General features: G+C 38.0%; 2 protein-coding genes and 1 long non-coding RNA gene across 3 annotated transcripts; 2 read left to right on the top strand and 1 right to left on the bottom strand.

The window, feature by feature from the left end:
• Positions 1–899: 899 nt before the first annotated feature.
• LOC120723398 lies at positions 900–5,149 on the top strand. The gene is made up of 8 exons (XM_040014831.1): positions 900–1,400; positions 1,736–1,942; positions 2,196–2,434; positions 2,532–2,632; positions 2,725–2,909; positions 3,398–3,592; positions 4,072–4,158; positions 4,842–5,149. Exons 1-8 carry the CDS (start codon positions 1,268–1,270, stop codon positions 5,147–5,149), a joined length of 1,455 nt encoding a protein of 484 aa, XP_039870765.1. The 5' UTR covers positions 900–1,267.
• Positions 5,150–5,215: 66 nt separating this feature from the next.
• LOC120723361 lies at positions 5,216–6,926 on the top strand. Its single transcript, XR_005693725.1, has 3 exons — positions 5,216–5,299; positions 6,201–6,341; positions 6,797–6,926. It is a non-coding gene; the product is annotated as an uncharacterized LOC120723361 (long non-coding RNA).
• A 535-nt stretch (positions 6,927–7,461) lies between these two features.
• Positions 7,462–11,403, bottom strand: LOC120723360. The gene is made up of 6 exons (XM_040014778.1): positions 10,982–11,403; positions 9,825–9,958; positions 9,392–9,539; positions 8,592–8,840; positions 8,222–8,492; positions 7,462–7,853 (listed from the first exon to the last, which is right to left on the bottom strand). The coding sequence occupies exons 1-6, from the start codon at positions 10,999–11,001 to the stop codon at positions 7,653–7,655; spliced, it is 1,023 nt and encodes a 340-aa protein (XP_039870712.1). The 5' UTR covers positions 11,002–11,403; the 3' UTR covers positions 7,462–7,652.
• Positions 11,404–13,212: the final 1,809 nt, after the last annotated feature.

Below are 13,212 nucleotides of genomic sequence, written 5' to 3'. Positions count from 1 at the left end.
CAAGGCTGTGGTATTTTCCCGCAAACAATACCTTTCAGCTAGCTAAAACAGAATATTATGCTATCAGCGAGCAACATGGCTAATGCCTTTCACACAGCTTTGTCTCAACTCCAAAGAGCCACAGAAGTAAAAGCTCATAATAATAATTGAAACAATCGTTGAAAAAATGACTTACCAAGCATGGCAAACAACTCAAATATGTAGAGCAAAATGTTCTGAAACGGCTTCATTTCAGCTTCGATTGGAGCCTATGGTGCTGGGGGCGGAGTCTGTGAATTTACTCTATTGGTGTCATAGCCCCTGTAGGAGTTCAGAGTTAAGAGGTCAAGAGTTAATGTTTCCATTGTAACACCTCCAGATTTGACAGAGAAACACTCATTTTTAACACTCGATTTTAACTACTATCATTTTACACCTAAGAGTTACATTAAAAGAATGTGACTCTGCTTAGAGTAAAATTAACTCTACTTTTGCAAGCAGACTATTAACACCAAAACATTTAACACTTTTGAATTTGCTGTGTAGATGCCGATGTAAACACCTGGACTGGATGGCATTTAACCCCAAGTCATTTGAATGAATGAATGAATGAATGAAGGCTTTATTGGCCATATGTATGGAGTGCCAGGACTGCCATAATGCATTAATTAAATACACCATTAAATAATTAATTAAATGTGTCAATAATTAATTAAAATTGGAATTAATTAATTAAATAAATAGTTATGACACATGTAATTAATTAATTATTGACACATTTAATTAATTATTTATTTATTTCACATTTTAATTAATTATTGACACATTTAATTAATTAATTATTGACACATTTAATTAATTATTTATTTATTTCACATTTTAATTAATTATTGACACATTTAATTAATTATTGACACATTTAATTAATTATTTAATGATATATTTATTTATTTCATTTTGGCAGTCCTGGCGCCTGGCTCTCATCATGAAATAATTTTATCTGTCAGCCTCACCCATCACGGCAAGGAGGCGGGGTTAACGCTCTCCCTGTAGCTTGTCTGACATCTGATTGGTTAAACTGTAAAGCAAGTCCACACAGATCGATCCCTGATAATAGATTGATGTACTCCCAGTAAATCTCACTCCGATCCTTTAGGTGGTGATATTCATTTTTAACTTTGCTTGGATGCGCTATGCAGTTGGAAGCAAGAAGTTGCCGCCATAAAAATCAAGACACTTGACAATAGTTGTGTACCTCAATTGATACATTGCACGACGTGTACGAGAAATGTCAAAAAGCTGTCCGGAGCTGCTGAGAGAAGCAGTGAATTTAATTGAAGAAGCTCTGAGGACAAATCCCCCAACTCCGTCAGCTCAGACACAGCAGATACCTGCGGCACCATTACATACACCTGTCCAAAGTAAGTAACGTCAGCCACGTGTTATACTAATTGATGACTTAGCACACAGTTAAATCTTAGCAATTCATATGAGCATCTAAATTTCAGTGGGCGGGGGTTGTGCACCTAGGTTTATGTGTGGTAGTTAGCTAATTATGCTTTGTGTGTGACTCACTTTTGTTGTGTGTGGATGGGGCATGAAACTAGATAGTCAGTAAAACGCCCTTATTTTTCAGCACCATGCCTGGTGCTGATGTGTAGCGTTAGTGACGTTTAAAATGATGCTAAGCTGAAAGTTCAGACTGTTGTAGCTGACTGGTGGTCTGTTCCGCTGGGATATTTTCTTTGTGTTGCAGCCGAGCTAGCAAGGCTCTTTGCTCCGTATAATGGTGGGAGTAGAAGAAATATGATAAGACGGTCAGCACAGAGCCTAGTACCTAGAAGAAGCTACACACATACGTTCTGTTGCTTGGCTGATCACAAGGCTAACAAAGTTCCAAGCATTCAGCTTAAAGCAGACCTCCATGCTGCAGGACTTGGAGAGCAAAAAGTGACATTTTCAGGTAAGTCTGATAGTAAGAAATTTACCAGAGCCCAGTTTTGATTGTGGTTCACTGTAGGTTTTTTTTTGTTTGTTTTTTTGTTTTTATAATTTTTAGCGTGAATGTGATAAATATTTTGTCATTTTAATTTAAATTGGACTTAAATTTCAACTGTGTGATTGTTATTTTGTGGCTATTAGATAGTACTGGCTTGTTTTCAAATATGTGGGTGTTTGATTGAATGGAGATTATCTGTTTATTCTTTTAAATACAGGGAATGACAATGATCCCGAGACTGTAAGAACTAAACTGATGGAAGTGTTTCCAAAGCTCCAAGAAGGGGGAGGATTTGAGTTTCTAAAAATTACAGGATCTACTCGTAGTCGAAATCTTGCATTGCTTCAATGTCCCAGCACTGGATATACCATTGGGTATCTGAAAGACCCATCTGCAATGATTGGGCAGGCTACAATCTACATCCGTCCACTTCAACAGGACTTGCACTTTGATTGTGTACATAAATCTATATTGTCATCATTTCACACATAATAATATAAATAAATAGCATTGTGGAATTTACATTTATAAATGGATGTTTTTTATCTTTTAGGAGAGCTCAGGTCATGCCTCTGGTCCACTCATCTCCTGTATTACTTGTCAGAAGGAATTTTCCTTTTCTGAAATAAAAATGCACAGAGACAGCTGTGCTGGGTATGTACTAACAAAGACATATGTGTACTACATATTCATTTTACATTAGGAAAATGAGAGAGTATGACGATGTCAATTTTGTTAACTTCAAGGACATCCACGCAGGAATCACATAGAGAACGAGAGGGAGGCCATGTTGAAGAAAATGATAGAGAGCCAGCCACAGTCAGTGAAAGTGTGCCAGTTAGGCCTGAAACATCAGAAACCTCAGCTCAAAGTGCAGTAGTACCAGTAGTAACTGGTACTGAGGAGTTTGTTCACAAAGAACCTGACAACGGTCTGTGTAAACACATAGAGCTGCTATAAGTTTGCAAACAACTTACATTCATTCAGTAATAAAATATTACCTTTAATAAAATGACTTTAAAATAAGTAGTACTGCATGTAATCAACAATGTAATTCATGACTATTAATGTTAAAATACTTTCTTGGGTTCTTAATGTTGTTTGGAAACCCTGAAAGTGATGCTAGGGTAACTAAAACCAGGAATCAAACCTCATTCTGTGCAGAAATGGAATATTTAGAATATTTCTGGTAATATGTATTAGAAGATTGATTGGGTGAATGCGACTGTAGTATAAAGGCCTTTTAGTGTTCGTGGTAAAACACTATATAGGTACTAGGCCATTTGCCTTTTGGTGCTGCACTGAATGACATTTTTCAGGTGTTCTTCATCTTTGACTGTAAAGGAATGCATATCTGCATGTAACATGTTAATACGGTTTTTTCTATGTGTAATTGTTTCATTTATTTTTGCGGTCTAGATTGGGTGGTGATTAAAGATCCAGCTCATGCTGCCAAAGTTTTCAGAGAAAATCTACTTCGGGAACATGCATCTGGGACACCACTTCAGCTGAGGATGGATGTGAGGGACTCTGAGGAGGACAGAGACCGGGCACTTCTCTCATTCTATAAACAGCAACAAGAATGGGCATGTCCACTTCATTGTACCCTTGATGGTTAGTAATAGAAATCTATTGTGTTAAATAAATTTAATTAGTTAAATGTCTTTTAATGGAGTTGTCTTAGTGGCTTACTGATTTCATGTGGCTGAAATGCATCATACGATGAGCTCCGTTGGCCAATCATGCTAACTACAATGACAGTTATAGTGTTTTTACTCTCACACAGAAGTAGCCCTGTTACTGTGAAAAACTGAATTGAATATTAAATAAATGTAATTTGTTACAGGTTAATAAGTTTGTTGTGAATGGGCCCAGTGGTCCTAAATAATATACCTTACCACTATTAATATAAATGTGTATTGTACAATACTCCTCTTTTTTTGTTTTCTGGCAGGGTCAGGATTCTAGGATTCCAACCAAAATAATATTGCTTTCTCTTTAAAAAAAACAAAACAATGTTTTTAATTAAATAGGTTTGGCAATAATACTCAGCCATTTTTTTGTACAGTGTAATCATCTGTATTTTATTTCAGGTGATGCTGCTGTTGGACAAGGGGTGATGCGGTACTTTGTGACAACAATAATATCAAAACTCCAGTTTGGATTCAGAGTAGATCTTGGTAAGTGTACCACTATTTTCATATGCTTTTGTTGTGGAATTTTTCAATTAAATAAAGCCTGCAGACGAGCGGTGAGCGGTAGCTAACATTCTTTAATCCAAACACACAAAGAACAGACAACCAAGCTTGGTGGAGCCTGCATGTCCGCGGGACAGACGGTCAGCAGAGTCTCTCTGAGCCCAGCATGGCTCTCAGTTAAATACCTTTTTCAGGAACAAAAGGCAGTACACAGCTGTTTCACACCTTAAGGTTCACACTCCCTTGCTACCTCCCAGAGTCCTCGAAGAGACAAGACTCTTCCTGTGGAGTTGTCTGCTTCCCTAACTTCCTTACTAGACCCCCATCATTTGTCTTGCTGTATGAGTGTGAGACTTGTTAAAATCCAGTGGCACCAAGGCATTATACGATAAAATAATGTGATTAATACATAAGTAAAATAAATTCCTATACACGGTATTTCACCACTTTTAAATGTATTTTACTCTTATGTGGTGTTTGTGTCTGGATATTTTTATTTTTTTTTAGAAATTAACTAAAGAATAATATTGGTATATATTATCATAATTACCTTACTCTCCTTGCTTTAAAGCTTGTGATAATTTTGAAAATCCAGTTTTACATAAAGCACTAGCAAATTTTAAAAAAGTAAAATAAAGAAAACCCTGCTTTCTTGGTACTTCTAGGAGGAATGGGTCGAACACTGCTATTTGAGGGTGAACCGGACCATCTGGTCCCAGCAACATCAGAGGTACTTATCGAGAGCAGCCTCTTCCGGGTTGCAGGAAGGATGTTGGCCCACACCTTTTTGCATGATGGTCCCCGTGTCACAGGATTAAGTCCTGCAATAATTCACGTGCTGTTCAATGGTGACCCGGAATTGGCAACAATTGTTATAGAAGACTGTCCTGATCTGCACATCAGGAGTATCATACAAATGGTATGTAAAATTAAAAAAATAATTGAATTACAATCAGTGTGTGGACTACCATAATAACTTGTTTAATCTTAATTTTAGCTTGAACTTGAAGAACTTACTCAGGAACAGCAAGACACAGTCTCCGATCTTTCCCTGTCTTGGGATCTCCCAGCAGTAAATAAAACAAATAGGAGATGGCTGCATAACAAACTTCTAGTGCATGCGGTAGGTTCTTGCTGGTTAAGTATCAATGACATTGTTGTAGTTGTTGAAATTAATAAGCAGACGGATTTGTATAGAGTAGCTTTTTCTTCAACACTGGCAGGCAATGGTCATGTTTCCTTTCCCCCCCCCTTTTTATTAGTGCCGAAATTAGTTTTGTAAATATTTGGTTTTTAAGCACTAAAATTTACCATTCTCCCAGTCAAGTTAAAATTCTTCTTCTTCTTTTTTTTTTTTTCTTCTTAAATCATGCACATAGTTTTTCATAACCAAAACCTGACCTTTTCCTTCATACCTGGAAGTGTTGGCACTCACACCCTAATTCCACAAATGCGCGCACACAAGATGAAACTTCAAACACAGAAATCCCTTTACAAAATATCTTCAGGCTGTAGTATACTGACAGCAGTTAAAAAATTTACTGTATGTTTGTGTTTTTAAAATTCCCTTCTTAAAATAAACACATTCCAAATCACTACTTGATTTAGAAAGGGAATCTGCCCACTCACCCATCAGTTATGCCTTCAGCAGAACAGTTATCTCAAGTCTGCATTACCACGTTTTGCACTTAAATAGGCATTAAAGACACATTGTAGTTAATGAAAAAGGCTAACCTTAGCAATTTTTTTTATTTTATTTTTTTTTACTGCAGAATGTGGTTTGATGTTGGGAAAATAACAAAGCCCCCAGAAAAGATGTGTGTGTGAATTGAAGAATATATTACTGTAAAATGTGCAAATATATTATAATTTGTCTTTGGTGTATACAGTCTACTACAGTGTAAATAGATATGGCAAAGCACGTCAGTGTGTCTTCATGTAAATTTCCTCTACCGTGCCAACTTGTGTAGAATTCAGGAGGATATTTGTTCTTATACTATGGCTTGTGTCTCTCTGCCTGGAAGGTTATTGGGAGAACCATGCGCCAACTCAAACAGCTGAGAAAGGGAATCAAGGATGTCATGGTATGGCCCCTGCTAACGAGTAGGCCAGATGTTGTCCCGCTTCTTTTCCCACGAATGGCAGAAATGCAGTTCACACCACAGGTAAACCAGTTCTTTCACATCACTGATAAGAGCGGTCCTCAACCTTTTTTGCACCACGGAATGGTTTATGTCCGACAGCATTTTCAGAGACCGGCCTTAAAGCTGTAGTGGATTAATACAACAAAATAAAACCAGTACCGGTACCAAAAAAAGGTTTATTCATAACAAACGGGTAAAGAACCAAGGAAACAGAGTTAACGATAAAAACCCTGAAAACCATAAATTTCACACCTGAGCATCAACTCTCACAGCCCTGTACCTGATGACTCACCGACCGTTCCGTGGCCCAGGGGTTGGGGACCAGTGATTTATGAGACCTTATTTATAAATGTATTTGGCAAACTTTCCATGATATAATATACTGAAATTGTTGTTTCCTATTAATAAAAATGGTAAAATATATATTCTTTTCACCAGTACTGTAGACTAAGTTGTCCTCTTCCATGTTCTATCAGATGGTAATAGAAAAAATCACATGGCCAGCTCAGGATAGTGATGAAGATGAGGAATTTGATGTTGAGTCCATGTGCCGCATCACTAGATTTCTACGGATCTTCATTGACACCGGTATAGGGACCTTTTTTTTTTCTTCATTTTTTAAATAAAGCTATTGCTCATATTGCAAATGCTTGATAATAAGCATTTAAAGTTATTTAATGTATGAAATTTATAATTTAACTGTATATTCTCTGAAGCAAGGTGAAGAATTAACTAAATTTTTTCTTAACTCCATTTCTGACTTTCTAGCTTCATCAAGTAGACTGGCCCAACTGATGAAATTCTGGGTTGGCTGGGAGATGCTTCTTCCTGAACTCAATGTAGAGATCTCTGGGGGCGCCTTTCCGACAGCGTCTACTTGTTTTGAAACGCTGAAGCTGCCAGCTCGTTTCCAGACATACCAAGACTTCGAGGAAGCACTTATTTCTGCAATAAATAGTGCACACACAGGTTTTTGACTGGTTTAAGAGTTTTCAGGCTGAAAATTCGCCATGGTTCAAACCGAAAGCAAGAAAAGGGGAATGAAACACATGTTTAATGTTTCACATGTTTATAAAAAGCAATTTTACATTTTGATATAAAATGGGAGAGACAGCAGTTCTGCATCCCAAGCTGTCATTTTTTTTTTTTTCCCCCACAATTACAGTAAAACAAATTATAATTTTATGTTAACCAAAGAGTTATATGTGACAAATGTCATGATGGAAAAAACTTGAAAGAAAGGAACTTAAAAAAAATTGTGAGGAAAGCAAATTGTTTTACAGTGCATGTCTGTTTGTTTTAGCATGCTAAAAAAAAAGCTTGGGTTGTATATCAGTCTCCTATGGTTCTTGACAGAATTCGGACGGTCTCCAAGTAAGATCCGATTGCATCTGTCAATGAAACTCCTGGAACTGGCAAAGTAGCAAGCTCTTCATCTGATAGCTCACGGCCCAGCTGAATGTCAGGTACTGATGTAGCGCCTCCATGGTTAGTGTGAGGCCCGTTCCAGTCAATCCCGTAGTCTTCAGAAACCTGAACATGGAATAATCTTTAGTGTTGTAGTTACAACTACTTTAATAATGCTTTAGGTCATTGCACAACCTATTTGGGACTTTTTTTTTGGTCCGCATGTTGGTAAGTATTTAAATAATATGTTAACAATCAAATACTATAAAACAGTACAATTGTGCATAGGCTAGAAAAATGTACATGCGACAAAGAAATCTTAGCTCAGAAAATGTTGGAGAGCTTAGGTTTGAATCGCTGACTATCACCTTTTAGCACATGGGTTTTCTCCCCTAGTCAAAAACTAAACAGTATGTAGCAGGGTTTTTTGTTTTTTTTTTTACTTATGGTCAGATAGTTTTAATAACTTTGTTAAAAGGCGATTGTTCTCTAACCTCTGAAGGATCCTCCACGGGGCCTTGGTCTCTGTATCTTATCCAGAGTTGCTGTGGTGACTGATTCCGTTCAGTTCTAAGACCATGACTGTTCCATGCATCTTGGAAAGAGTCTAGGTTGCTCTGTATGTGTGGACGGAAAACTCGGTGCAAGGCGTACAGATGGATTTCACTGTCTGGATTAAGTGTTCCCTGATGTTCCAGTGAAGTGAACAGCTGATAGAAAAGGTCTAGGGCATGCTCGTAGACATCTCTCCACATCCTCTCTATTCTGTGATTAAAATAAAATTGAAAATTTTTATGTGATGTAATTTTCATAAAGCATTACACTGGTAGAGTCTATAACACAGCAACAAAACATGTTATTTACCGCTGATTGTGGACACTTCGGCCTGTGATGTGAGAGTTCCTGTTGGTGCCTCTGCTCCTGATCATGAATTCAGCTACATCGGCATTCTCCCCACCTTTATCAGACCGAACCCTTGATGGCAGTCCGTACTGCTCAACAGCAGCAATAAAGCTCTCCAAGACTGTTCTAGCTCTGTTGTTGCCAGCCACTGTCAAGTAGACAATTAGTCGACTGAATCCATCCGTGCCACCATGGACAACAAATCTCCATCTGTGAGACAATATGTAAAACACACAAAAGAAAAAACCAACCTTTTTGTAGAACAATTATTTAAAAAATCTATAATATGGTTAAGGATTCCAACCCGTTCTCACTCCCAAAGCGTAACATTTTACGCTAGGTGACAAATCGTCACCATATTACGTTTTCGGCTACCCACCACGTTCCTAAATGACAACCTCGGAAAAAGAGGAAATATGAGAACCGTCTGGACTGAACCTACACATGTTCGCTCTTTTTCTTCAAATCGCTTAGAAACACGCTATTTAACATCATTAAAGTCCTGGTTAAGGTCAGGAATAAGGTTATGGTCAGGGCTAGGGATAAGGTTAGGTTTAGGGCTGGAATACAGGGCTGGAACGTCTATTACCGCGGGAGCTTCATTGCACTGGATTCCAGCCATAACCCGCCGCGTACCATAAGAACGCCGAAGGTCTCCTTTCGCGTTCCTCAGGAACGCCGCGGGACGTGACAAAACGTCGACATGTTACGCCTCGGGAGTGAGAACGCTCTGAGGATTCCTATGTCAATACCACTGATACCTTATTAGCTTATGGTTGCCGTCAATGTGCCATAAGGAGTTTGGACCTGGAACAGAATACTGCCGTCGTCTTAATACATGCAGCCGTAGACGTCTGATGTTCACTCCTTCTGCATCGACTCTGCGTAAAGACTCCCGCAGTCTTGAGACTGAGAGGTGGGCAAAAATAACCACAAACTAACTGGCCACTTCATTAGAAATACCTATATTAACCACCTGACCAAGATTGTAAAAATATCTACCAGTAGAATTTCAAATATTCATCAGTTAGTGATACTGTCATGGTCACTTTTGAGGAAAGAGTGTCGGTATAATAAACTGCATAACAAATCATGGTGCTTAGCAAAGGATACATACACAATCATGAGCTTAACTTTAACTTGGCTCACAGATCACTTATTCATAAATTTCAATAACAGGCTTATTATACTCACCAGGGACACGCACACCTCTTGCATTCAGAAATCCATGCATTAGCTTGTAGCCGGTGTTTGGATGGCTTCTGTGGACTTCACTTACAATACGATCCAACTCCTCATCAGTAACAGATGAATAGAGGTCTGTCTTTCTACACAGATGAAAAACACTGAATAATGTTGGAGTTTACGAAATATTATCTTAGACTGGTCGACAATCAGGTCTATAAGTGATGACGTGATGAATCCTGCTTCCACGCTCAAACTGATCTGTGTTTTTTAAGGCTGTTGTGCTTTTAACATGTTTTAATGCTTTGCATCTTGGTCTACCTAATATCAACAAGCCCCTAAAAACAGTTAGTGATCACTGTCGGCCTCTCTAGGGTTTCATTACCACTGTTGATTTTAAAAATCAGTTTTTAAAACCTGGGTGTAACTGCAGCCCAGCCCATGCAGCAGTATATTAATGACTAACCTATATTAATGACTGGGTGGATTATCTCGATTGTTCTCCTGACTGAAGTTTTGTCCATTTACAGCAGGGGTCTCGACGTCCGGGCCTTGAGGGCCGATGTCCTGCAGGTTTTAAATGTGTCCTTGATTTAAATGGCTAAATTACCTCCTCAACATGTCTTGAAGTTCTTCAGAGGCCTGGTAATGACCTAATTATTTGATACAGGTGTGTTGACCCAGGGTGAGATCTAAAACCTGCAGGACACCGGCCTTCGAGGCATGGAGTTCGAGACCCCTGATTTACAATCCTGCAATGCGATTGCATTTTGGCCCTAAACATCGAGAAAAGTTAGCGTGCTCCAGCTTCACTGTGTCTATGCTGTGTAGCTAGCGATCACATAGCACATCATTATATACCAGCTAGCCCAACTTCATTAACCCCACAAAACGTTTACTTTCCTGTCTTCATTTATGTGAAGTGATAGCAGAGCTGTACATCTTAATTTGATTTAGAAAATCTCTTGGTGTGAACATGCAATATTATACTTAGATGGAAACTAGCTAGCTAACTTCCTGCTAACTTCTAACTCCGTTAAATTTCATAAATTCTGTTTTCATGGATGCCTGGATGTTAAACTTAATTGTTGCACCTGTTAAAGGAGCAACGCTGATAATTTTATTACAGAATTTAGACAGTTTTTCAATTCTCAGTGAGTAAATACCTTAAGCCGTTTTGTTCCATACGCCTCCTGATTGTCCTTTCAGACACTCCGAACCTCGTCGCAATTTCACTCGCTGTCAATCCACAGAGAACATGATGCTCTAAAACGTCATCGGTATATCAAAAGCGGGGCGTCCCGTTCCGTGAGTTTGCCGCTGTTCCGCGATGCTTTGCTGGAGTACTTCATGTAAGTTTGCAGTCACTCTACCATCAATGTCTTGGTTGGAGAGTGCGGAAATAAGTCCAAGAATTTCAAAAAATTCCTCAGTTTTATTTGTCACATGCTCCGGCTGAGCAATTCCTGCTTCAACATTATCTGCTAGGTCTAAAATATCTCTTACCAACTCGAGAGCGATTTCACGAAAATCCCCCATGACGGTAGCCATGTTTTGCAAGGAGCCACTCCAGACCAAAGCAATAGTTTTTGACTCGATTGGTGTTAACCCCGCCTCCTTGCCGTGATGGGTGAGGCTCACAGATAAAATTATTTCATGATGAGAGCCAGGCGCCAGGACTGCCAAAATGAAATAAATAAATATATCATTAAATAATTAATTAAATGTGTCAATAATTAATTAAATGTGTCAATAATTAATTAAAATGTGAAATAAATAAATAATTAATTAAATATGTCAATAATTAATTAATTAAATGTGTCAATAATTAATTAAAATGTGAAATACATAAATAATTAATTAAATGTGTCAATAATTAATTAATTACATGTGTCATAACTATTTATTTAATTAATTAATTCCAATTTTAATTAATTATTGACACATTTAATTAATTATTTAATGGTGTATTTAATTAATGCATTATGGCAGTCCTGGCACTCCATACATATGCAGGTTGCCCCGCAGTGGAATAACCCCCCCCCCCCCCCTATTGTATACAACAATGGGAAAGTAGAAGAGGAAAAAGAGACCTCTACTCATGCTGGGCACCTATGGGAGGACAGCATTTGAGTCTTCTCCCAACTTCACTGTAGGTGGTTTGTTGTTTTGTTCCATTTAGCCATAGTTAAAGCTCTTAATTCTCATGTCCACATCCTTTGATGTTGTATACTGATCTATTGCATGTAACATAATCAGTTTCATTTCATATTGTTCAGTATGAAGTGCTTGAGTTCGCATGATTATCTTGGGTGAATCCTCTATAAACTCTTTCTGAAAGTCCTCTTTCTCAGCAAGACAAAAGTGGCAACAATATCTGGCACTAAATGACTCTAGAGAACCAAACAGACAGTGAAGACCAAGGTTGTCAGTAGTAACTTGGTCAATAGTTCCATGTACTGGGTCATCATACAGGGCAATCGTAATTCCATCCCTCTCCAGGATTTTCATATCCTTCACAATTGGATCAAGTATCTTAGAGAAGCCATATGTTTGGGATGTTGAACTTCTTGGCAACTGTGAACATAATAAAATTGCATTATACATTGAAATAAACACCAGAACAAGGCAAAGAAAGTGAAATTAAATAATTTGAACAAAATAAACCTAAACAGTTGGTATAGCAGCTATTATAACATCATCCCCAAAGCTTGACTGATTCACACCATGAAACACACAGGAAATGTTGACATTTTTTACTCACCGCATTCCAAAAATGATCTGTAGGTCAGTTGGCCCTCAAAACAGATGTACTTCTGTTGTTCTCTGCACTTCAATTCCAGTAAAACACACGTGCTTGCTAAACTAACAGCAGTACACATACAAGATTCACTCCAAAACACACATGATCCTAACCAAAGATCAGGCGAAAACAATCATGTATGTGACTCAATTCAGAGTAAACCACACATGCTTTCTAACTGAACAGGTGAAACATCCACAAACGTCAATCCACGATAAAACACACATATTACTAACAGAACATCAGGTAAAAAAAGTCAATTTTCATGACTCAATTTGGAGTAAAACACATGTGACCACCGACCTTTTTTGGATAAAACATTGGTGCACCGGATTTGCTAAAAACACACTACCCTGGTCAATTATACTACCTAAAGCAGCTATTGAGCAATGCTAAATTTAGTTTAGTGATATATACCTTAATGCTGTCTGTGAGTAGTCTAACGACATTAATTTAGCAGAAGCTAACGTAAACATCAACCTTGCCAATTATGCAGCATGTAAGACCCACAAACTCTCAAGCTGTAATGTTTACTTACAGACCTTTCAAATAAACAGAAATTCCCCATTTTATCCTAAATTAAACCGAATATGT

This window comes from Simochromis diagramma, unplaced genomic scaffold (assembly GCF_900408965.1).
Source record: "Simochromis diagramma unplaced genomic scaffold, fSimDia1.1 OVJJ01000165.1, whole genome shotgun sequence".
Lineage (NCBI taxonomy): Eukaryota > Metazoa > Chordata > Actinopteri > Cichliformes > Cichlidae > Simochromis > Simochromis diagramma.
The sequence above is the reverse complement of the archived record's forward strand: the minus strand, read 5'-3'. Positions and strand labels throughout refer to the sequence as shown.

Excerpts from the sequence above, each read along its gene's own strand:
- LOC120723360 (XM_040014778.1), bottom strand. The coding sequence starts at position 11,001 with ATGGAACAAAACGGCTTAAG. Across the intron at positions 9,959-10,981 it reads ATGGAACAAAACGGCTTAAG|AAAGACAGACCTCTATTCAT; the intron begins GTATTTACTCAC and ends TCATCTGTGTAG. Across the intron at positions 8,493-8,591 it reads CGAAGTGTCCACAATCAGCG|AATAGAGAGGATGTGGAGAG; the intron begins GTAAATAACATG and ends TTTTAATCACAG.
- LOC120723398 (XM_040014831.1), top strand. The coding sequence starts at position 1,268 with ATGTCAAAAAGCTGTCCGGAGCTGCTGAGAGAAGCAGTGAATTTAATT. Across the intron at positions 1,401-1,735 it reads ATTACATACACCTGTCCAAA|CCGAGCTAGCAAGGCTCTTT; the intron begins GTAAGTAACGTC and ends TTTGTGTTGCAG. Across the intron at positions 1,943-2,195 it reads GCAAAAAGTGACATTTTCAG|GGAATGACAATGATCCCGAG; the intron begins GTAAGTCTGATA and ends TTTTAAATACAG.